Source organism: Phoenix dactylifera, chromosome 1 (genome assembly GCF_009389715.1).
Source record: "Phoenix dactylifera cultivar Barhee BC4 chromosome 1, palm_55x_up_171113_PBpolish2nd_filt_p, whole genome shotgun sequence".
NCBI classification, from domain to species: Eukaryota; Viridiplantae; Streptophyta; class Magnoliopsida; order Arecales; family Arecaceae; genus Phoenix; species Phoenix dactylifera.
The window spans coordinates 21330108-21354027 of NC_052392.1; the positions used below are offsets into that span (position 1 = coordinate 21330108).

At 37.0% G+C, this 23920-nt stretch overlaps 2 protein-coding genes across 7 annotated transcripts; both read right to left on the bottom strand.

Annotated features, from left to right (window-relative positions):
• Positions 1-350: 350 nt before the first annotated feature.
• LOC103711469 (triphosphate tunnel metalloenzyme 3-like) lies at positions 351-1491 on the bottom strand. The gene has a single exon (XM_008797608.3). The coding sequence runs from the start codon at positions 1174-1176 to the stop codon at positions 538-540; it is 639 nt and encodes a 212-aa protein (XP_008795830.1). The 5' UTR covers positions 1177-1491; the 3' UTR covers positions 351-537.
• A 2031-nt stretch (positions 1492-3522) lies between these two features.
• LOC103711470 (probable anion transporter 6, chloroplastic) lies at positions 3523-23698 on the bottom strand. 6 transcript variants are annotated; one of them, XR_604769.3, is made up of 16 exons: positions 23119-23697; positions 22487-22632; positions 21842-21941; positions 21229-21281; positions 18251-18325; positions 16300-16380; positions 15983-16044; positions 12372-12475; positions 11290-11405; positions 8867-8903; positions 6596-6691; positions 5754-5895; positions 5619-5671; positions 4939-5025; positions 4643-4833; positions 3523-3853 (listed from the first exon to the last, which is right to left on the bottom strand). XR_604769.3 is itself a non-coding variant. In XM_008797609.4 (15 exons), the coding sequence occupies exons 1-15, from the start codon at positions 23509-23511 to the stop codon at positions 4738-4740; spliced, it is 1641 nt and encodes a 546-aa protein (XP_008795831.1). In that variant the 5' UTR covers positions 23512-23697; the 3' UTR covers positions 4428-4737. The 6 variants fall into 6 exon arrangements, 1 of the variants encoding a protein (XP_008795831.1); XR_604767.4 differs by having other exon boundaries at positions 4554-4833; XR_604770.3 differs by lacking the exon at positions 3523-3853 and adding an exon at positions 4018-4385.
• Between the last annotated feature and the right edge of the window lie 222 nt (positions 23699-23920).

Consider the following 23920-nt stretch of genomic DNA (forward strand, 5'->3'; position numbering starts at 1 on the left):
ACAAAACAATGAGCTCTAATCCCTTCAAATTTCTACAAATATTTCTACATTCAAAAAATTGTAATATTGTCTTTCTTGCTATTGATCTTCTGTCATCAACATCATTTTCCACAACTTCCATGCAGTTTCAAGACCCAAGAGGGCTGGTTAACTCAAATAGCAGAGCATAATTAGATATGCCAGCATGGTTAGCTCCTTACAACAATTCATCTACGCCATTGGTTTAATACACGAGAATTCCAACCTCATGAAGGTCATACCACACATGATCACTGATGAACAAACGATAAACGATTGACGTTCTGAGATCACAACAAAGCTAATTTTTGAACCATATGGATACAAATATATATTGAAATGCATCAAATCAACCCACTCAAAAAGAAATTTTATCAAGAACTCGATACAATCAAAATGTATTATCCATTTAAACCAGCAACGACAGAATCAAAAATTTATTCAACATGAAGAGTTCTCTCTCAATTCAAAAGAAACAGCTCACATATCTAAAATTTTTAAGAGGGGGAAAGACAAGACCTACGGTAAAAGCTTCCCTGCCCGGAAAACTGCGAACTTGGATGCCTCGGAGTAGGAGTAAGGGACCCCATTCTCCTTCAAGAAGCCCTCCAGCAACTCCTTGGCCCTCTCCGGGTCGGCGGTCTCGCACTCCACCTCGAAGCCCGTACCGAAGTCGTAACGTGTCTCGTCGAGCTCCAGCTCGAGCCCCTCCTTCCACCCATACACCGCCCTCACGTTCCGGAACCCCCCTAAGCAAACAAAAGAGCTCCTTTCCTCCCCCTCTTCCGCTTCACCGCCCAACCCGAACTCCTCCTTGATCCTTCCCATGATCCGGGAGGAGCTGGCCATGGCGGCGAGGCGCCAGGGCTCGGCGGCGCAGGAGCGGCCGAGGGAGGGGTCGATCTCCTCCTCGTCCTCCTCGACACGGCTGATGCCACCGGCAAGACGGGCGCGGGCCTTGAGGGAGAGGACGCAGCGGGAGTCTCCGTCGTAGAAGCGGAGGCGGAGGACGGCGAGGCGGGCGGAGAGCTGGCCGGCGGCGCCGTCGAAGAAGAGGTTCTCCTGGAGGTGGGTGCGGAGATGGTGGGGGGCGAGGGCGTCGGAGAGCCGCTGGTGGGCGGCGGCATCGGGTAGGCGGAGCTTGACCTCGACCTCCATTGGATTAGGGTTTCAGGGCTGGTGGAGGCCGATGCGCTGGGCTTTTGCGGCGGGGTCGAGAGGGGAGGGGTCCAGGTATTTGTGGAGGGGATTGGGATTAGGGTTCGAGGAGGGATGGCCGTCGCGGGGGGGTTTAAGGGAGCGTTGGCGGCGGGCTTCTTCCAGCTCTTCCCTGTCCTCCGCCTTCACTTCGATCTTGCTGGGTTTCCGGCTCAGCATTCTCCCATTACTGTTCCTTCTCTCTCTCTCTCTACAGTGAGTCTCTCATAAAATCCCCTCCTTTCTTTCTAAAGTATATATCACAATGGGAGGTGAGGTCACTGAAGTAGGCCCGAGTAACACTGAGCTAGTCTGCCGCTTCTCTGTTCATAATCAAAAAAACTAATATATTTCTTTTTTTTTAAAAAAAAAACCCTACGTTTTGAATCTATATTTCATCAGCCTGATCGTAAGTTCAGCATTTAGACCGCGAAGGTTTCAAAATTCGGCGAGAAATTCATCAAAAGTTTTAAAAGAACATGAATAACACATAAAAAAATAAAATTTAAGAAAGAATATGAAATTATTGATATAATAGGAAGACTAACAAAAACAAAACCGCATAATCAATTTTCATTCCGTTCCATTCGAACAAGTTATGCCAATTCATAAATTCAAATAATTTATTTAACATGTTAACAAATCTTAATTGGTTAAGACACTTTGACAGGAATTCAAGGACATGTCTCTGCGGTTATAGCCTACTATGGTTAATGTAAACAATGCAGATCTCAAGGTGTGTAACCTTCTCAGCCCGAGGCAGAGGAGCTGGGATGTAGCGATGGTTCAGTGGCTTATTGGGGAGCAGTTGGCGAAGAGAATCCTAGCTGTGCTAATTCTAAAGTTAGATGGACCGGATAAAGCACCTAGGGCTCGACTTGCCGGTCTAAGGTAAGAGTCTCTGATCTTGGGGAGCTGTACAGAATCATGGCGCTGCAATCGATTAATGGGAGCTGGCTGTGGAGGCTTCGCATTCACCCATAGATCGTCTTGGTCCTGTGGAAGGTGGCGTGGGGTAGCTTGCCAATTAGGAGTGTGCTCTGCAGAAGAGGGGTGAGACTCTTCCCTAATTATGATCGATGCTTGGATGTGGAGGAATCATCGGAGCATGTTTCTTTTGGATCTCCGAGGGCAGCTGTGGTGTGGCGCTTGACTGGTGTAGTTTGTTGTTTCCTGTCGTCTTCGACCCTAGTGTGGCGTTCCTTGATCACCTGAAGGAGTCCATCCAGCTAACTCGGCCAGTGGTGCCAGATGTGCCTATGTTGCTTATTATATCAGGTTGGACAAAGATGCCAGAGTTTTTGAGGGCAGATGGCAAAGCCCGAGGATTATAGCTAACATGACGTTTATCTATGCAACAGAGCACGCTCAAGCTCAGACCATTGATGGAACCGGGATTGTGAGGGACATCTGGGGCTCCTGTTTAGCTTTGATTGCGCCTCAGGTGATATTTATCACCTGGGAGCCCCGACCCTAGAGCTTTCTCAAGATGAACTTCGATAACAGTGTATCGAATGATGGAAGGAGAAGTGGGGTTGGGTTTGTCATCAGAAGCTTTGACTCTAGATTGATTGCGGTAGGGGCTATCGGCTTTATGATACTTCCGTTCCTGAGGCAAAGATGAGGGCAACTTGGGAGAGTATCTCTTATGTTCGCCTCATCCTAAGGGCCGACCAGATTCAGCTTAAAAGGGATTCGACGACTGTTATTAGGTGGATATAGAGTCACACGGGGGGCAAGTGTTGAACATCCTCTTATGTATGATATCCGTGGTGTTCTGCGGGATTGCGTGGATGCCTATGTCACTCATGTGTACTAGAAGGTGAATAGGGTGGCTGATTGGGTTGCCTTGTATATCGCCCAGCACTTCGGTGGTTTCTTGTGAAATAGTTTGGAGTCCATACCTTCTCCTATTTGTCTTCTTTTCTTTTCTGATTTTGTTGGATATACTCATACTAGAATGGTATAAAGATATCCGTGTTATCCAAAAAAAAAAAAAACTGACAAGTCATGACTAATCGATAATCTAAAGTTTTTTTTTTCTCGAATGTTTGGAGAATATACTACCATGTTATGAACGAGTCTTGGTCGCGTCCCCCTTTTCTTGTTACCTGTTTTATTATTACAACCCAAAGCCTGGGGATAATATTTGTGAAGCGCCAGCCCTTAATGTTTCCACACCGGTCATGCTTGATAACAGGTTGGGCACACCGTAAACCAGGGGTTTGGAGTCGGTTTGGCGATGGTGACATTCAGAGATTGTTGGGAGGGAAGGTTAAAAAAAAGGCAATGGAGAAGGTGAATTCGTGAGAGCATTAACGCAAAATTTCATATTTTGGTTTATCTCTATGGTGGCATTCTTGGACACTTGATCATCTTATTTACAAGATATATACTCAATCACCCTATGGAAATATAAGAGAGAGAAACTAGTATAATTGCTTCAACAAGTCCCAAGTTTTTCAGAAAGTCGAGTACGCATCTGAAAAGCTGATTCCTGCTATTCTGAGAACCTCAAGATGGCAACATCTATGGACTCCCATGATGACTCCTGATGCCTCATCTTCCTCACATGTGAGAGGAAACATGGACAAGCTAGCTGACAATCCGAACAGGCTGTTTGGTGGTGCTGGTGAACCTGATAAGTAGACAGGCTATAAATTAATCGCATTCTAAGGCACAAGCTAGAGGCAACTAATCAAGACATGTAGAAATAAAATCATCAACAGTCACCAGTCAAATATAGCAATTAACACTTTGTTCATTATAGCTTTCGATGAAGCAATGCACATACCGAGCATACATTGCTAAGACGCATATTCTTTGATAAAAGAATGAGTGTGCAAGTCAATTTTGTTACATATGTTCTATAATAATCACAGTTGTGGAAGCAGAAGCAGATATAGTATGGAGAGTACTATAACAAGAGCAAGGATTTTAAAAAATAGTAACAAGCACCATAGTAGATAATATTTTATCACTAGAATGAAAATTTCTTCTGTACAACCTTGAAGCTCTTTCAATACATAAATCCACAAATTTCTAATTGGTGATCAAGTGTTCCTAGATAAGGGAATAGTCATTCTGTGCCTGAGCAGCTGCAATGCTTCAGTTGCTAATTAGTTCGCTAGTCATTTCGCTGCATCAACATCGTGACAAAAACCAAGAATCTGTTTCATGCACAGCATACTTCCAAACTTAGAACAGGTATTCACATGGATAAAAGCTGGAGACAAAACTAAATATTTCATCAATCAATATTCCTTTTCTGTACAGAAGTAAATGTTGCAATTATATACATTAAACAATTGCATAAGTAAATATACATCATCATTTACCCTTCTTTTTCTTTTTTCAGTCACATGCTCTCCTTCACACCTCCATGATTAGAAAATGAAGACTGATGGATGTCATTAAATTCAATCACCTTTTCAGATCCAATGGTGCATCCTTTCTTCTATTGGATATGGTTGGTCACAAGTTCACCAAGAATGCTTCGGAAGAGTGTTGTTGTGACGAATCTCACTTAGAAAAGTCCTGAGGTTTACTGCTGGCAAATACTAGCCATACAACCGTACCAGTTAAATAGAAGAAGATTGATGGGGCAAACAATGATATCTACACAAAGAAGAACAAAGCACTAATTAGGTCCAATGAGGTAGCAACTTGGCAAAATTATAGAATAGAAAAGAATCCATGTGTATCTCCATCCTGATGACTTACACTCCATGAATGGGTCAAATCAAGAAGATAGCCTGTGAGGGCAACACCAACTATCCCAGGTACTGCCCCTACTGTGTTTGTGATACCCTGTACCAAGGTTTCAGAAGCAGTATTCATGTTAAATTCCATATAAACATAGAAGTTTTCTGGTCTGTATTATGCTCTTCTTCTTCTTCTTTTCTTCTCCTCTCTCTCTCTCTCTATATATATATGTGTGTGTGTGTGTGTGTTACAGCACAATTGTGCAAACATCATTTAGTTGGGAACAGGAACAGTATTCAGAATTTGTCTTCACAGTCATTTAATAAATCACCTAAATATGATCCTATAGGCTGAAAACAACAAGTTTGGAGAGAAAGAAATGCATATCGAAATTACCCAAAATATAAGATCTTATTAGATGGTGATATAAGAAAAAATACATGGAAAATGAACATTGTAATTACTTGCCAAACTAAAGGCATACTCAAATGTTCTACATGAGCTTTGAACTGGCAAAGCCGCATATTCTAAATTCCTTTGGCATTTTCACCAATATATGATAATGTTAGTGTACATGCTGATTACCTAAGTATTTGAGATGGAAATGATATGGTGAAACATTCTCTCAATGACATATCTCATATGAGGTGACATAAGAAAATCTAAATAGAAAACAAGCAAGGAGTTTCATTGCATACCAATAGTATACTCGCATATTCAAGAGAAATGTCTTGATGGGTACAATACAGTCCTGCAGTGACACAAAATATGTGTACAAGTTACCCTAGGAAAAATAGCCAATAGTCACATATAACCTGAAATTCAAGCAGTACCTGACAAGGCAAAACTTGACAGTGCCAAACCACCAGTAAGAAATGCTACAATTTCCCAAGGTGGCAGGCCTAGATCCACAGAGGAAAGAGTCATGCAAACTGCGGGAGACATAAAGGCAATTGTTTGGCAAATTTTTCTCACCTACACATGCAAAAGCAAATGATCAGAGCTTGATAGGCTCCTCAGTAAGAGGGTCATTCAATATTTTAAGATTCGTGTCTCCTTGCATCAATATACATACATACACAGGCATATATATTACAACATATATTATAAAAGCACAATCTGGCAGCTTGAAAATCTGGTGACCAAATTTCCAGTCAGTTTACTTGTTTTCAACACTCATCACGTGGCACACCTGTCTGACACCCATACCCAGTTCTCACCATCCTATGATTTTTGAATATAAACATTTTTCAAGACACAGAGATCCTCAGTATTGTACTATGGTTGTCGGCAAAAGATAATTACTGATACCTAGAACCCAGGAATTAGAAAAGAATTTCTCAATGACCATGTAAAACTTGGCTACATATGCATCTTGGTGTTGAAATTCAAACTCCCTGCTTATGCGTGAAAACTCTAGTTAACCAGTTCTCTAACATTTTCTTGGTAAGATGTATGATACAAATACGGCATTGGTACCTACACTATAATTATTTCAGCTGCGATCCTTCTGTAATATTTTTTGAAGAATCGGCAAGTGTAACAAGAAAACTGCACATATTAGATCCAGAATTAATAAGCAAAAAAAGTGGCAGAAACATACCAAAGCATAAGAACATCATATGATTTTTAAATGGAAATGTAGAATGGTCAGGATATCGGTGTCCCTCCTTACCACTGTGGTCTCAACTCCACTGGAGATTAGGTTGTCTGCAAAAGGGGCTGCAATGGAGGTAATAAGAATCGAACCCAAAGAAGGGAGGATTGAAACCTGAAATAGAAAACAAAAATTATATATAATTTTATTATTTTAATGAATTGCAAAAAGCCTGAGGCAAGTTTAATCTACCAATTGCCAAAGCAATAGTCAAGGAATATAGTCCTTGACTAGAGAAATACATACTAATCCTTGTCCATCAAACACAGATCTTGTTACGACCACATTCTCTGAATAGGTATAAGATAAAACAAGCATTCATACATCCACTATATGAACTGCAAAACCATCTGGATTCACTTTCATTATGTAGAGCACAGTTGAAATTTGAAAGAGCGTTCTTTGGAAGGTAAATGTAGCACTACATGACACTTTGTAATCAAATTACCAGTTCCTCATTTTTGTTTGTTATTCATCTCATGCATCATAATTTTGAGGATGTGGAGTTAACATAAATATCATGCAATGTTTTAGTAGTCAAGCAATCTTTAGTTCTGTACATAAAGAAGTGCAAGATGAAATATAATTGTAATCCATCTGTGATCTAAGTATGTATTGCCCATAGCAAGTGCAAAACAAATTTAGAAGATTCAACTTTTTGTGGCACTTGTGGCAGTACGCGGCACTACTTTTCAACTCACCAATTCCCAGTTTTGGTGCTTATTATGCCCTTCTACAGAATTTTGTGTATGTAGAAAATGTTAGAGAAAAAGCATTGAATAATTCCTTATCCAGGATATACACAAATTTGATGTTAGAGAAAAGCATTGAATAATTCCTCATCCAGGATATACGCAAATTTGATATTGCTATTTTTCTGGTCTTATACTCCAAGTAGAATAAATAATTTTGACATGACACCATGCTGAAGAGTTAAAGCAAAGTTGTATCTACAGTGATGGGTGGAAGTCACATCACCCAAAAAAAGTACAATAAATCCTTTCTCTTCACATGCATGGATTTCAAGTATGGGAAGAATAGTCTCAGATAAGTATTAGCGACCTTCATGATGCGGTGCAACAGACTGACTTCCACTTTCATGTGCCCAGCATGTGGAAATTGTGCAATGTGAGATGCTAGTCCAAGGATATTTAATATGGACAGACTTGCATTTAGCCTGACAGAAGCCTACTCTACATCTTATATCTTTGATACCTCGGTCAACAAGATTAATGCATTTACGCTGGGGATTTATGTCTAGATGGAACATTTATTTGGCTCAACTACCACAAGATTTAAAAAGCGAATGTCCCCTCTCGGATTTACAAAACAGAAGATAGAGTCTATTTATTCTAATTTTTGGATTATGATAAAAAAATCTGGATATAGAAACAGGGAATTAAATCCATAATTTTCACAAGGTGGGGGTGTTTAGAGAGATGGACAAAGGCTGTGTGATGATTACCAGTCAAAGGAAAGAACATCAAAAGCTGTAAAATAATGAGAGGAGAAAGGAGAGGGTTGCAGCCTTGCAGGTATTTTGAAAAATGGAGAGGTAAAGAGATGTTTGCCTGCAGTCATAGAGTGGAAGCAACTAAAAGGAGAAAATGGACAAAGGCTTCTTTATCTTTAATCTTAGGCACATTTTGCATTTGACAAATTTTGATGGCTAACAGAAATCAATTAACCACACTGAGACACCAAAAGCACTGGCTTCTACTAACCAATGAGCTTCTTTATATGGAACATAATAGATTGTAGTCTGATCGAAGATTTTCTTTTTTTCAAGGTTCGCCGTCTCGGTACCAGACCCTGTACTGGTGCCACATTAGCATAGTGTCAGTATGGTACAGTATGCAGTTCTTTTGGCATACCAAGTGTCGATATGCCACCGGTATCGGTTTCGAACCGGTACAGTACATCCGGTACCGTCTGGTACGGTACGGCATACCATGCTTTTTTTTTTAAATTTCAATAGCAGAAAATGCATGTGCAGTAATTGGTCCAATAGTCTCTACAATGAATAACTGATTACCACAATATAGATGCAAGCGACTGAAAATAATATAAAATTCAACATAATTAGTAGATAAACAATCATATTGGATTATCAGTTGAATTACAGCGGCTAAAATATATTTACTATATAGCTATCTTCTTCTTAAGCTAACAACATCTTATTGACTGTCCTCTCAATCACTTTTTTCCCATAAGAAAGTAATGATATAAATCATTCCAGATCTTAATATGAAATGATAATGTACATCAAATATGTCATCAAGGACTTACCCATGCAGCTTCCATCAAGTTTAAGTCCAGCTCCTCACTGTGGTTATTGTAAAACTGGAAAAAATTAGTAATATTTCAAAACACCCATGAGGATATCATAGAGTATCACAGCAAGAAGTTGCACCATAATCTACATTACAAATAAGGCACTGTCTATGTGGTCAGTGTGGTTAACAAGTTTATGCATGGTCCACATTCTCCACATGTAGACTTGCATAATGCATTTTATATGAGATATACTGTTAGGTGCACAAGGCACTTTGAAGTTTGTGAATATATTAATGTAAATGTTAGGTTTCCTTGTTAAACCCACAATACACTTTAGGATACTACAAATTCACAAAGAAAAACTTGGTTACTAAGAAGAGAAAGAAAGATTTTATGTTGCTCAATACAATAAGGAGGTCGAATACAGCGCTATCAGGTCATTTCTTTCATCACAGGTTAACTAGGTGTGCACTTAACTTTGGTGAGTGGAATACTTATCTTAAAACTCATTGCACCATTTGCAACAAATAAACAAAAATAATATGCAGTTAGCAACCTGTGTTTCATGAACAGGCTGACATATTAAGGTTGACTGCCCCCATTAATGCAGTTCTAAGTCACAGTTGGCAGATTTGCTCACTTGAGTTCTCCAACAAGATAGATTAAGGACAATATTTTTCAGTTGAGCATGACTGACAGGTTGTTGGGAAATGAGATAATCATAGGCTGTTAACTTCAATTGTTGACTGTAATTTGGGATTGATCATTGGGCTGAAATAGGAAGTTGGATTGTAAATTATCTTGTGAAATAACCTAAATTAGGCACGTAAATAACCAATACTTTTAACAGCTGCAATCACTCATTACTTCCCCAGATTTGTAGCCAATCTCCCTTACTATTGCATGACTGATATTTAACCTGTGCACTCCCCCTTTCGTTACTCTTGTTACCCTACACTCCCCTCTTTCTCCTCTCTCTTCATCTTTAGTGAAGAATGTGTCACTGACAATTTAGAGATTGAGAGGCAATTGAAAGTGGAAATAAAGCTGGCTGACTTATTGTAACTTGGAGTTACATAACAGCAAATTACATCAATTGGGTAGTTGCTGAAATTTATGGAAATTGCTACCTGACAGCTAAGACTTTATGTATTTTGCTTCTTGCTTGAGCTGGTTTTAGCTTTTTGTGAGTTGCAGGATCTCAACATGATTGGGTCTCATTATGGTACCATAGAAGAACAGCAGTAGTAGAGTTATTTTTATATCGTCTTTCATGAGCAGAAGAATTTGTTATTTTAGCCTAGTAGCTTGTATTTTTTTCTACATCAAGTTGATTATGCATAGGAAACAAGTCTCACAAAAGGGGTGGGAGGGCTGTAATAAGAACATCTTTTCATTTTTAAAAGTACATTATAATTTGACTTTCTCTTCTCTCTTGTAAAGTCAAGAGAACCTTGCTGATCTGTTAGCTTTGGAGATACTGGGCTTCAGATTTGGCTTAATCACTTGAGAAGACAGTGATATCATGTCCCTTCTCGCTTATGTTGCTGCTTATCTTCTTTCCAACTTATCTTAATTCTATAGCTACCACGACAGTCTCAATTTTCAATTCTGAACAGAAGGATATAACAAATAAACCATCAGTTTCCTATTAGTTAACTACTAGAATACTACTTAATTTTTGTAAGTTGTAACATCTAAATAGCTTGTAGAAAATGCTAAAGATATAACATTTGGCAGAATTTTAAAAGCACCACTGCTTGTAAATCCAAATAGACATTTTTATTGAAACTCAGAAAAGAAGCTAAACAACATCACTAAGTTGATAGTAATGGTAACCATTTCAAGAAAATTAACAGGTCCCAGAATGAGTCCAGATGGTTTTGAAACAAAAGAAGAATATGAAGTAAGACACAGCATTTAGTTGTGTAATGGTACAGAAATACTTAATGTATACAAGAAAACAAATGGGATGGTTGTGGCCTCAGATATTCCAGTTGACAAGATACTTCTGATACTAGAGGTCAAACTGATAACAAATTTAATGTAATCAAAATGCTAGGAAACATTCTCAAGAAACTATAGCTATACAAAGAGCAAACAAAAATTTATTATGCCGTGGGAAGTAAGTTAGCAAGGAAATCATACTGAAGTATGTCCAAAAATTTCCAGAAAACTTATTTAAATAACAAATATGAATCAAGTATGACCATGACTATAGCCATAACCCAATACAGAAAGAACATACAAATCAATAATCCATTTCATGCACAATTCGCAGAAAGGATATATGAATCAATATTTGAAGCTTCTGTAATTTATTTCAGAACTTTCACATACTATGTTTAATTGTAAATAATATTAAAATCAATGGTGACAAGCCATCTAAAAGTCTTATGCAAGAAGTCTGAAACAAAAGGCATGAAGTGAGATACCTAAAATATGTAGGTAGCCAAGATAAACAAGTGTAGTGGCCCCAACTTCCACAGAAGTGAGCATATATCATTGCCCAAACTGCAGGACTCTTGAAAAATGCCTTCCATGGTACATCCTATTGAAACACAAGCTATTAGATAACCATGTCGACAAATATTGGTTGACACATCTAAAATTGTCATCAGTGAAAACACAAACCTCATGTTTTGAATCAACAGAATTACTAAAGATTAAATACAAATAAAACCATCAAATATTAAGGGCCCACATTCCCAGCCCACCCTTCTATCTCTCCAACAATGTGAGTTGCAACCCATGTGTTTGCATGCTCAGTCGCATGACTTATGTCTTTTTTTGAGGGGGGCATGACTTACGCCATATGATGATGTCTTCTATCATGCAGAAAACCAATAGCAATCACCTTGATAAAACAAACAATTAGGAGTGCATCAAATTTATATGAGACTAACTATATGGAGTCTATGCTATTTAGTAGGGCAAGAGCCTGCAATTTCTGCATTAGGTTAAAAATGGTGGTAGGTTAGAGATTTTTTTAATTATTTTAACTATCTTCTGTTACTGATATCACTTCTAAGGCAAAATTATGAACCTACAGGAGTACAAAAACCACATAGCTTTCTCTTAAATTATAACATGTAAGAATTAAATTCTTGATAGAAGACACAAAAGAAACCTAGAAGTTTTAGGACAGATATCAGGGTTATAGAAGTTTATTGTCAAGTCTAAATGGTTAAGAAAATGGACGTGCTAATTGCAGGAAAGAAATTTTAAATATTGATAACATATTTAGTCAGTCTAACGATAAATATTGATAAAATATTTCTGTGGGAAGTAATTTATCTTATTTTCTTGTTTCTTGGCAATTCTTGCACTGCAACTTATTTAAAAGTCATGACACTTTGTGCTCTTCATGAGTCAATTTAATAACTCTGCATGTGTGAACAAGATGACCAGCACATGTGGGGATGCTCATTAACACAGGCTATATATTTGAAGTTGGAATTATCCTTTCCAAAAGACTAACACTATATACGCAACAGACATGCAAATGGCATCATACCTTGAGAGAGTCGCCCAATTCTTTGAAAGATGAACTCCATGAATTTCTTGTATATACAGATGTAAACAAAGAGTTTCTGATGCCTGATGGTCCCTTTCTCAAGCCTAACAAGCATTGTAATAATTATTCTAGCAAGAATTTAAACAAAATAATAATGATAGAAATTGTCTCAAATTGATTAAAGTTAAGCTGATTGCAAAAGATGATAATCAGTGAAATAAAAAGCATTTTAAATGCAATAGGAGTGCAATTGCCAAAGATTTTCTTTTTGGCTGAGGCTGAAATTTCCTCAGGTCTACATAGGCAAAGTGCTTTCACCAATTCAATTTTAATAACATAACCACAATTGAAATGTTGACTTATCTACATGAAACTGGCTTTGTAAATTATCTTTTGTCATTCCTACTAATGCCATGTGTCAGCCAGAGGTAATTTTTTACAACCCTTTGCAGAACTTTGATCTACGTGGACATTGATCCCTCATCCCTCATTTTGCTTTCCAACAGTTCAAAGAAATCTGAGACCTTCCTAGATAATATGGTTTGGATTTGATATGATACTAGTATCAATACAAATTACTCCATCTGTTGAGCCAACTGTATGAATCTGGCTTTGTTATTTCAAACTCTCTCAAATCCTTTCTGATACCTTCTAGCCATAGATCTCTCCATCTATCCACACCTGCCAGCTTTAATTGTCAATGTTCTGTATTTCACATGACCATGCCATCTAACTTTGTTGTCAATTTCCATCCTCTATTAAAGTGAACCTCACAATTTATCATACTAAATTCAACAGTCCTTAATATCACCACATGTAAACATAAGCATCCCCATCTCTGGTATTCTTGTAGAAATAGAATAACATCTAAACTTAAGGTACCTTTTCAGACTTAATTATATCTGTCACATTTATATATTTGTTTCCATGCGTCTTGATGAGAACCCTTTTTTTAAATAAAGTTGTTAAACAAATTGTGACAGTGTGCTGGCAGAGTTACTAGGTTTTGCAAACTCTCTCACACTGAAAAAAGGAAATATTTGTTTACTTTTGAAGTTTGTTTAATTTGTTTTGGAATGGATATGATTAGTTTTACATGAGTCATCATTACCTCTTACTTAAAAACATGAACTGGAAGTGCCTTGTCACAATCACACCCCTCTTCTCCCTGAGGGAGATTCTGGGTTCAAGGTGCATTGCCAATTTGTTGGACCCAGGTGATGTAACTTTGATGGGTCTCTGCTCCCTCCCTCTCCCTCTCTATCAAAGAAAAGAAAAGGAAAAAAACCCTCTTACTTAAAACCCTTAAAACAAATTCTATGTCTTGTAACTATAGCGACTTATCAAGCAATCATTATTCTGCCCAAAAGTCTTCTGTTTAGTCGTGTGACTTTGATCAGTTTGGCTCCACTCATCTTGGTTGTGTCAGTTAATATGTCTAGTGCAGTGCTATGTTTTTGTTCAACAAGCAAAGCAAAAATCTTCAAGTTATCTCTGAATTCAAGCCTCGGAATTGACCTGTCCTGTCCAATTGTTCATGACTGAAATGAGTTGATGTTCAACATAGAAAGAGATTTAAATCTTTTAGGATTCCCTCCAAACTTTCTAACAAAAGAATTATTCAAATGACATTTCTAAAGGCACTAATAGTCTTTTTCCTTAGTTAGAAACGGAATAGTTAACCAACTAAAAGCTGGTTTCTAGATAAATTCTCCGTTTATGTCTTTTGGGATGAGTTCATATGAAGCCTAAAAATAAATGAGATAAATGAATAATATTTTGTTGGTTGAGATGGATTGGTGATGTCCAATATAGACCTACTGAGGCATCAGTAAGAAAAGGGACACGAGTAAAAGTAGCCGGGAATAGTAGGAGGATAGGCCTAAGATTGCAAAGTTAAGATAAAGCAAAAGGCCCTGAGAAGACCATTTGACTTGGTTTCTCATAGAACTAAATGATGGAGAAGAATCTAGAGAGCCATCTTGAACTAGCTTCAGTTAAGTGTTTGGAATATAAATAACCTAGGGGTTAATAAAAAGGAGATTAGTACTCATGCAGGTGATAAGACATGTTTTGTTTTTCCACATATTTCATATATCCACTGTCATATTTTATTTATTTGATTTATTTTGTTCTTTTTTACTTTGTTAGCACTCTTTTCTCTCTCCACAACTTCCAGCCTTTTCCAATATCACTAGCATTATTTATTGGAGGCAAGCAACCAATTATAAGAATTTTCCCACTCCTAAGTCTTCAATCGAAGTCGTGCTTTGTAGCCCACCTTTCTCAAGTGAAAAAAGAAACGAAACAAATAGAAAAGACTTGGATGACTAAAACATTCCTAATTTTCCCTCTATTTATAAATCCAAAAGTAAATTAAAAATAAAATAGCATAGTCATAATCATTAATCATAATCATCAAGCCTTGTCCTACCTATTTAAGGTCGGCTTTATGGATCCTCATTCTCCAAGTATTCCTATTTAAGGCCACCTCTGATCCTATTCCAAATTTAGGCTTACTCTATAAAATAGTGTAAACCTAAATTTTAGGAACTCTCTACTTACATCTTCTTGGATTTGAAGAATGTTGTAACTTTCAGTACTAAGGAACTTGATGATGCCCTCCTCTCATACTACAGGGGAGGATCTGAAACAATGGAGACAGAGTAGTCTACGAAGAAGAAGGGAGCAACTCTCAAAGTTAAGCATTTTTTGAGTGGTGTGAAGCAAAATTTTCTAAATTTCTTTAGATAGAAATGATCACATTAAAGACCAGGAGAAAGCATCAGCCATTTGTTTATATGGAATCTTTAATCTCAGAATGACTGAGAGTAAACATTAGTCACCTTCTATATTGGTTCTTCTTATATGTTTCTTTCATAAAGATGCTAAGTAAATGCAAGACATCTAATAGGTAAATATGATAATTAATAAGATATTTAATTAGTTGCACAAGCGATCTGTCATAAATATGGACTAGGGAACTGCAAAAGCTTCAAAAGAAGACCAAGGAACATGCAAGAATAGTTGAGGAAATGTGCTGGGGTGCTTTCTTTGGGCAACAATATGCTTATAGGCAGGGGAAAGGAAAAGCTTAAAGCTCAGTCATCTCATCGACAGAACCATCTGGCATGTTTTATAATACGAAGAGTCTTGTTACCTTCTCAAGCTGGTGGGATTTCATTCTTATACTGTATATCTGACGTATGGGATGTGACACCTTACTTAAGATAGAGACAAGTATGATAAACACATTTGCTAAAGTCAATTGCAGTAATAGCTTGAATGATTTGTTCTGTATTAGAAATGTTATATCATCGGCAGCTCTTTGTAATGAAAAAACAGCTCGACCTTACAATGCATTTTAAATTTCCATTTTAAGGCTGAATTGATATAAGAGAACAGAATATTCAAATGCTCATTTTTATGATGCAGGCAAATCTTTCATATAATTGTAGATTAGATGAAATTTGTGAACATCTTAACATTTTAAAAATTCAGGGGTTAATGGCAAATCCTCTGCAAGAAGCAAGGGAAAAGCGCTGAACACATCTGAATATATCAGGAAACTCGATTTTTTTAAAAAAAGAAAGGAATGGAACTACACTTACCAAAAAGGTATTCTGCATCAAATGGTGATTGCCCTTCTTTAACAAACTCAAATCCCAAACACCTTGTATGGACAATAAAAGCAAATTAACATGCAAAGTATTAACTAAGATTCAGATCTTAGATAAAAATTAAGCGCATTTTGGAGATCTCTGTAATCTTTACCATCAATAACAGCAAAACTGGTGATTAAGAACTCAGTAACATAAACAGTAAACTTTACTAATCAATTGTATTTTGCCTCAACCAAAATAAAGATTCATATACAAGTTGGAAAATAGGATCGAGAATATCAGGCATTTAGTGTTTGTTTACTCACCAAATAATCCCAAGAAAGCCAAATATGTAAAATACAGATTCCCAACCAAAATTTTGGATAATGGAAGGAGCCAGCAGAAGCCTGCAAAATTTCCAGACAAGATGAGAGCAAATTTCATATGTTATTGTACAGGTACAAGCAGTTGTTTAGTTTCAGTAGACACAAATAAAACTGGTAATCTGGTATATTTACTACAACAAAGAATAATGTTATTATCACACATTTTTTATTATGATTTTAATTTTGCTCTTCAACTTGCGTACTTTCCCTTAGAGATGAGTGTGATTTCCTATACTATGCCTTACCTTTTTTATCTTGGTGCCTAATTCTTGGCTAGGGCAACTCTGGGCAAGATAAACTCCTGCAACAAAAAGTAAACCACTTGGTGGGTATGGAACCTACCTTGTTGGTCATGCAGTTTAAGCTCATTCAATCAGGATGGACCTCCAAGATTCTTGTGAATTTGGAAAGAGTCATAATTTAATCCATAAAACCAACTTCATATCATAGGAATGAGCCATGTTGGTTGAGATTATACATTTACTAGCACTTGGCACATGCAATGCACATGACAATGCATATGGGAAATACACAGATATGCATGGGAGAGGGAGATTTTTGAGTCTTTGAAATAGTTCAGACTCTTGAGAGAGAGGATGGAAAAGGAATAAAAGAATAGTACCGGCTCAATCTCGGTATTTGAAAAGGAATTTATAATGGAGATGAAATCTGACTTGCTTCTGTATTTATTTAGAGTCCAAAATGCTGAGGAAAGTGAGAGTCTCCAGCATTGAGAAATATTAAAATAATAGAGTAGAAAATGGAGAGTTCCCATCATGATAGCAAGATACACGCACAGAAATATACACACAACCACTCTCTCTCTCTCCCTCCCTCCCCCCTCTCTCTCTCTCTCTCTCTCTCTCTACTTCCAACATTGAGAATAAAAGGGTTCATGAACAACAATACATGAGTTAAAATTTTTCAGATAGATTATGGTTACAGGCATAAATATATAGAGCAAAACTCTTTCTGACTATATATTGTTGACTTTGTTCTTTTTAATGAACATACACATATCATCCAACACACACACACACACATATATATATATATGCACGCACAGACATACACATAACCACATTCTGCAACCCCCCCCCCCCCCTCTTTCTTCTCTTCCCCCTTCTGACTTCTAAAATTGAGAATAAAAGAGTTCATGAACAACAATACAAGAGTTAAAAATTTTCAGATAGATTATGGTTAGGGGCATAAATTTATAGAGCGAAAATCTTTCTGACTATACATTATTGACTTTGTTCTTTTTAATGAACATACACATGAAGGCTGATTAGAAACAGATCATCCAATATATTATGGCAACATAAATGTGCATTTATTGTTTGGGTTTTGGAGAATCTAATCAGGAGGTAGACTGAAAAACTTAAACAGTCACTAATACAATTGGTCTAAATTATGAACATGTAGATGTCCACAAGTTCTTCAAGCCAACAGACCAAACTTGATTCGTATACTGTTTACTGGAAGAAAATGGTACGATCCAATATTTCCAGTAGCCGAGTACGTCCAATGAAAAAAAAAAACCTTCTGTTTGACAATACCGTGGAACCTGGACAAAGGGCACAATATTTCTAGCTTCCCAATAATTTTCTTGATAACAATCTAGTATCTAAGGTGATCATATATTGTCTGCTCTGAACAAGTATGGGCACATATTTCATCTAGCAACATTGACATGCGTGAAGAAAATCAACTGTCAGGAATATTGTATTTATATGATAATACTGTGACATGCTACAGCTAATGACTGCTCAAAAATTATTCATGAAGAAAGCAATTGGTGTATGATATATCTATATGCAATATTCAAACTGCAGTATACCTGAAATGGTGCCCAAAACATATTTAACTACTACCAAGTTCAGAGATATACCCCAAGATGCTTCCTACACTCAAACCACCAAAAACAACTGCAACTGCTCTTGAGCGTTCTTGCAAGGGAATAGATCTGCATAAGGTTGGATAACCAACCATGTTAAGATAATAACAAATTGAATAATATCATGTCTAACATTTAATGAAAAAAAATTAATGTTAGATTCATTACACGAAAAAAAGGGGAAATCATGAAATGAATCATTGTCTTGATAGGTACCAGAAACTTGCTATAGTATATCAAATCCTGAAGTTTCTTATTTATGATTATTAATTTTGTCACTGATTCACAACCAATTGCATAGAGAAAGAAGCCATGATACCCAAACTAGATATTTTCCTTAATAAGACCGAATTTTAAGAACTTAGAAATCTTGAAACTCATCATAAGATAGATTATTTTGTGAAAACTATAGTTTATACTCCATATTGAAATTTAATTTGGAGACATCTTGGTCATAATTACAATCATGATAATCAAAATCACCTAGCATTTTCCCAACAATTTCGGTCGGCTTTATGGATCCTATTTCACCAAGTATTCCAATCGAAGGCCACCTCTAATGTTATACCAAGTTTCTCCATGTCCTTCCTCAATCTCTACCCATGTTAATCTGAATCTTCCTCTTCTTTTCTTACAACCCTCAACACAAACTAAAGTACCTCACCTTACAAGAGCATCCTCATATCTTTGTTGTACATATTTGTACAATCTCAGTTGATTTTCCATCACTTTGTCCTTAAATTGTGCAACTCTTACAGCTCCTCTACTTTATTTATTTCTTAATCTATCCTTTCTAGTTTTATCATAAATCCATTTTAACAATCTCATTTCTATCACACCTAATTTGTTTTCATATACTTTCTTTATGGTGCAACACTATGAGTCATACAACATTTCAGACCTTAATATTGTTTTATAAAATTTCTCTTTAAGTATCCAAAGTATGCGACTACCACATAATATTCCAAATGCACTTCTCTATTTCATCCAACCAACTCTAACTCTATTATACATATCTTCATCTATCTCCCATATCTTCATCTATCTCCCCATTATTTTGTATAATAAATCCTAAATAACAAAATCGGTCACTCTATGGTATCTCCTGTTCATCAATCTTAATTGATACTTTGTCTTCATTTTCATCCTCATTAAATTTACATTCGACGTACTCTATCGTTGTCCAACCAATTTTTTAAGCTTTTATCCTCTAAAATTTTCCTCTGCAAGTCTTTTAGTATTTAAATGGTTTCTTTTCATCAATCAGTATCATACCATCTACAAATAAAATACACCATTGTACATCTTCCTGAATATTAGCTGTGAGTTCATCTATAATTAATACAAAAAGATATGGACTTAGTGCCGATCCTTGATTAAGCCTTCCAACTGGAAAAACCCTTGTACCAAAACCACTTCTAACATTTGTCCCTAGCATACATGTCCTCAATTATTTCAATAAATTGTTAAATGAATACTCTTCCTTCTTAAAGCTCACCAGATCACTTCTCTTGACACCCAATGATAAGTTCTCTAAATTAATGAAGACCATATGTAGACCTTTTTTCCTTTTTCTATTAACTGTTGCAAAAAAAAAAGATAGCCTCCATAGTTGGTCTTTCAAGCATAAATCCAAATTGGTTACATGACAACATCCTCAATAGATATAATATAACTTATTTACATGCTTTTGTTTATTTGAAGAGCATTTCCATTTATCTATTTTCTGAGAAATATTTCTATGTATAAATCAATAATATGCATATAATTTTGTGCATCTACAATGTATACAAACTACAAACCAAATTGTTATGTATTCAGGCTAGGCCTGTTTTATCAAAAGGGTTTTAGAAATGGAGTCGAGCTCGGTTCACTTTCTAACTGAAGGGTCTCAAGCAAAGTAGTTATTGAGCCACGTTGAGTCGACTTATGTTAGCCAGGAATGTTAATGCTTGGGTTGTTTACAACACAAGCCTCAATGTTAGGGTTCTGCTTGCTTTTTATCCAAATAAGACAAGATGAGCCCATCATCAAGTTAAACTTGACCTGTTCATAAACAGCTTGATTTGTTTCCGATCATTTTATGCATATGTTGAGGTCCATCCAGTGGCTTAAAATAGAGCCTCAGTTTATTTTTCATATTAACCAAGTCCAGTCTAAGTACATGAAACGGATTTGGAATGCTTAGCCGCTTTAACTGATCGAAGTGAGCCAAGGATGTTAAATTAAAATGTCATTACAAAAAGTAAGCAAACTTTCATAAGTCAACTAGTTTAAGCATACCTCTAGCAGATGGTGGCATGTGGTGCCAATACATGAATTTTCTAAGGTGCCAATAGAAGTAATTGTGCAATAGCATGATACACGTAATATGCTGAATATTATGGAATAAGAGACAGTCTTATAGAAATTACTTCACTCTTTATATACATATGCACACCAATATATGCAAAAAGATACATAATTACATAGTTACATGTCATTCATTTAAAGGTCTAGTTATATTTACATCTTGCACTCTCTTTGTTGATGTCATTTTGATGGTCATGCCCAAGTCAGTCACATTCCAGATATAGAACAGGAAAGTCTGGACATCATCTACTATATGAAAATGAGAAATTTTCATTTCAAATAACAAAGAAAAAGCTTTATACTTTATAGTTTATATGAATTTTCATACGTAAATTTTCTTGGTGCAATTAGCAGAGAATGCATGCTTCATACTTATTGGTGATAGCTATTGGAAATCCTTGGAGTTTTTGAGCAGCTTGACAAGATCTTATGCTGACATTTGAGTAAACTAACATGTTTTGGGAACAAACCTCGTGGATATGTTTTGGGTCATAATCAGGAAATATTAAGCTGCCTAAGTAAGGAATTTGGAAGAGAAAATACATTCAGTGAAACTGGTTTTACATGCCACCCATGGAAACAATTTACATATGAACTGCACTGATATCCTAATATCTTGCCTTGCAATTAAGTCAGTTGCAGCTGATGGAGAAACACCTTCTCCTACCCCAACCTGAATAATGCAAAACCAAGAACCTGCTCAGCATTGTTACAGAAATTTTACAATAATATACGAAGTTGTGTGCAACATTATCTATAGTAATTCTGACAGTACAAACAAAGTTCAGAATCAAGAATTAGTTGGCACCTTATGGGTCACCACTGTGCATGACAACAAGCAATTAAGATGATCAAAAGTTAAAAGGCTCGATGGTGATTAATTAGCATAAAATGACTTTTTCTAAATCATTATGTAGACCTTATTATTTTTCAGACACAGTTCCCAACAATCAAATAAACAAGAAAACACATAATTTTTAGATCCTAGTAATTTAAATAAAACAACATGGAATTAAGACTTGGGACTTGAGAAATGTGATTAGTTTCTTTAAAGAAAATATGTTCTTGGAGTAAAATATAAGCCCAAGAAAATATTTAGCAAAAGGAGAACACACTATATGGATGAACATGTAAAACTTATTGTATTATCAAAATCATTCATGTACAAGTTAGTAAAAAGTTCAAGAGTAAAATATCAGAAAGTTAACAGACATGAGACAAGCAATAACGTACCAAAATTCTTGACAAAACCAGCCCTGGCATAAATCCTGCTACAAATGGAACAAGAATTGTGGCTAAGGACCAAGCAAGAACACCAACTTTAAGAACTTTCCTATATTTAGAAGATGTTTCATCAGCATAGGTACATAACATATTAGTAAGTTACATAGAAAATAGTAGAACCAACGTGTGATACAAATCAAGATAAATAAAAAGACATGCCAACAAATTGTAAATGAGAAGAAAGCTGAACAGAGAAGTAGAAGACAAGAGGAGAAAGGTTCGAGATAAGCTATTAAAAATAGCTAGGATAAGACTCATTTATTATTTCCAATATTTATCTTAATTTGATTTTTAGAAAAGGAAGGAGAATACAATTGAATTTGTTTATAATAAAACTGGTAAAATAAGCAGCATTCACAAAAGAAGAGCATATCCACTTTCCCATTTGGGAAAGCTGCAACATACTAAAATTTTTTCTTTCTACTGGGAGTACCTGCTTGTGTACTGATTAGCATAGCAATAGACAGTGAAATTTTGACTTGATTAATGGTGATTGCCCATTATTATCATCTATGAATAGTGAGTATCTTGACCAGTGGCCAACCCTATATTTTACTTATCGTGGCTCAAATGGCTTTGTTGCCTGCAACCAACCTTCCACCAAATAACTTAGCAAGCGATCCCCCAGGCAATTGACTCAACGCATAGCCCCAAAAGAATGAAGATTGAACCAAGCCAGCTGTTGATGAATTCCACCCAAACTGATGTGACATCGGAATGATGGCAATGCTCAGGTTAACCTGGAAAAGAGAGAGAGAGAGAGAGAGAGAGAGAGAGGTTTTTAGTTAATTTGGGTATCCATCTACAAGGATCTTAATTTAATGAAGCACAAAGTGCATACAAGATAAACTGACCAATCTAAAATACAAGAAATGAAACAAAACGAGTACTGGCAATTTCAACTTCTAAAATCTCACATATGAACATTTACAATACGATATGCCTTTTCTCAACTCTTGCGTTACAAATTTTTTTTTTTTCAACAACATCCTAAATTCTAACATCGTATCTGATACATGCCACGTTAATCATATCAAATAAAATTCCATATGGACAAAATATGGCAGCCTTAACTCGCAATAACATCAAGAAACAGATTACAGATTCAAAATCACTACTCAAATGAGGAAACTTTTCGAATCTTTTTCGTCTGTCTCCATGTCAAGTATTCGACATCAAACTGGCACACGACAAACAAACAAAAAATCCTGGATGGGAGGCGATACCTTGTCCATGTTGCAGATGACAAAGGCAAGAGATGTCGTCCCGATGAGCTTATACCGCAGCGGCAAATCCCTCCAAGGCGGCCACTTCCACTCAAACCCTTCATAGCTCCCATCCAATACCACACCCCGTCCTCCTCCTTCCTCCTCGACATCAGTTCCAACTTGCGAGGCCTCATCCCGCTGGACGTCGATGAGAACCCCACCCCTCTTCTCCTCCTCCCCTTTCCTCCGGCCGCCGGAGGAGGAAACCCTGAAACCCGGACGTCGCCGACCGGAGGGGAGAAGGAAGCGGGGGCGACGGGAGAGGGCGCGCTGGGGGTTTAAATAGAGGAGGGGCGGGGGTCGGTGGAGGAGGGGGCAACGGTCGGATCGGAGAGCGAAGTTGGCCGCCATCCGAACAAGATCTTTTTCCGATCCGGTTCTTGATCGATTAGTGATAAATTAACTGCTCTCTCTGCCTTCGCTATTGCTTCTTTCCTCCTCCGGTTTCTTTTTCTCCTTTGTTCTTTTACTTCTCGTGTTTTGAAAGGAGCGGAAAGAGCCACGCGACAAACAGCCGCGGACTACGCGCGCCGTCGAGGTGAGAGTCCCCAGCAGCCACAAAAATCGTTGCAGGTCTCAAATCAGAGTAGGACTCCGAGAATCCTGGTGGACACGTGTCAAGCTGCCAAGTGGGAAGAAAGAACTGCTCCAATTCAAGGAAATGACTGGAAAATGCTCTAGTATGTTCGTTATTAGATGATAAGGATTACATCTTAGCTCATGCTCCGCTTGATTACAAGCTTCAACGAGCTCATTTGAT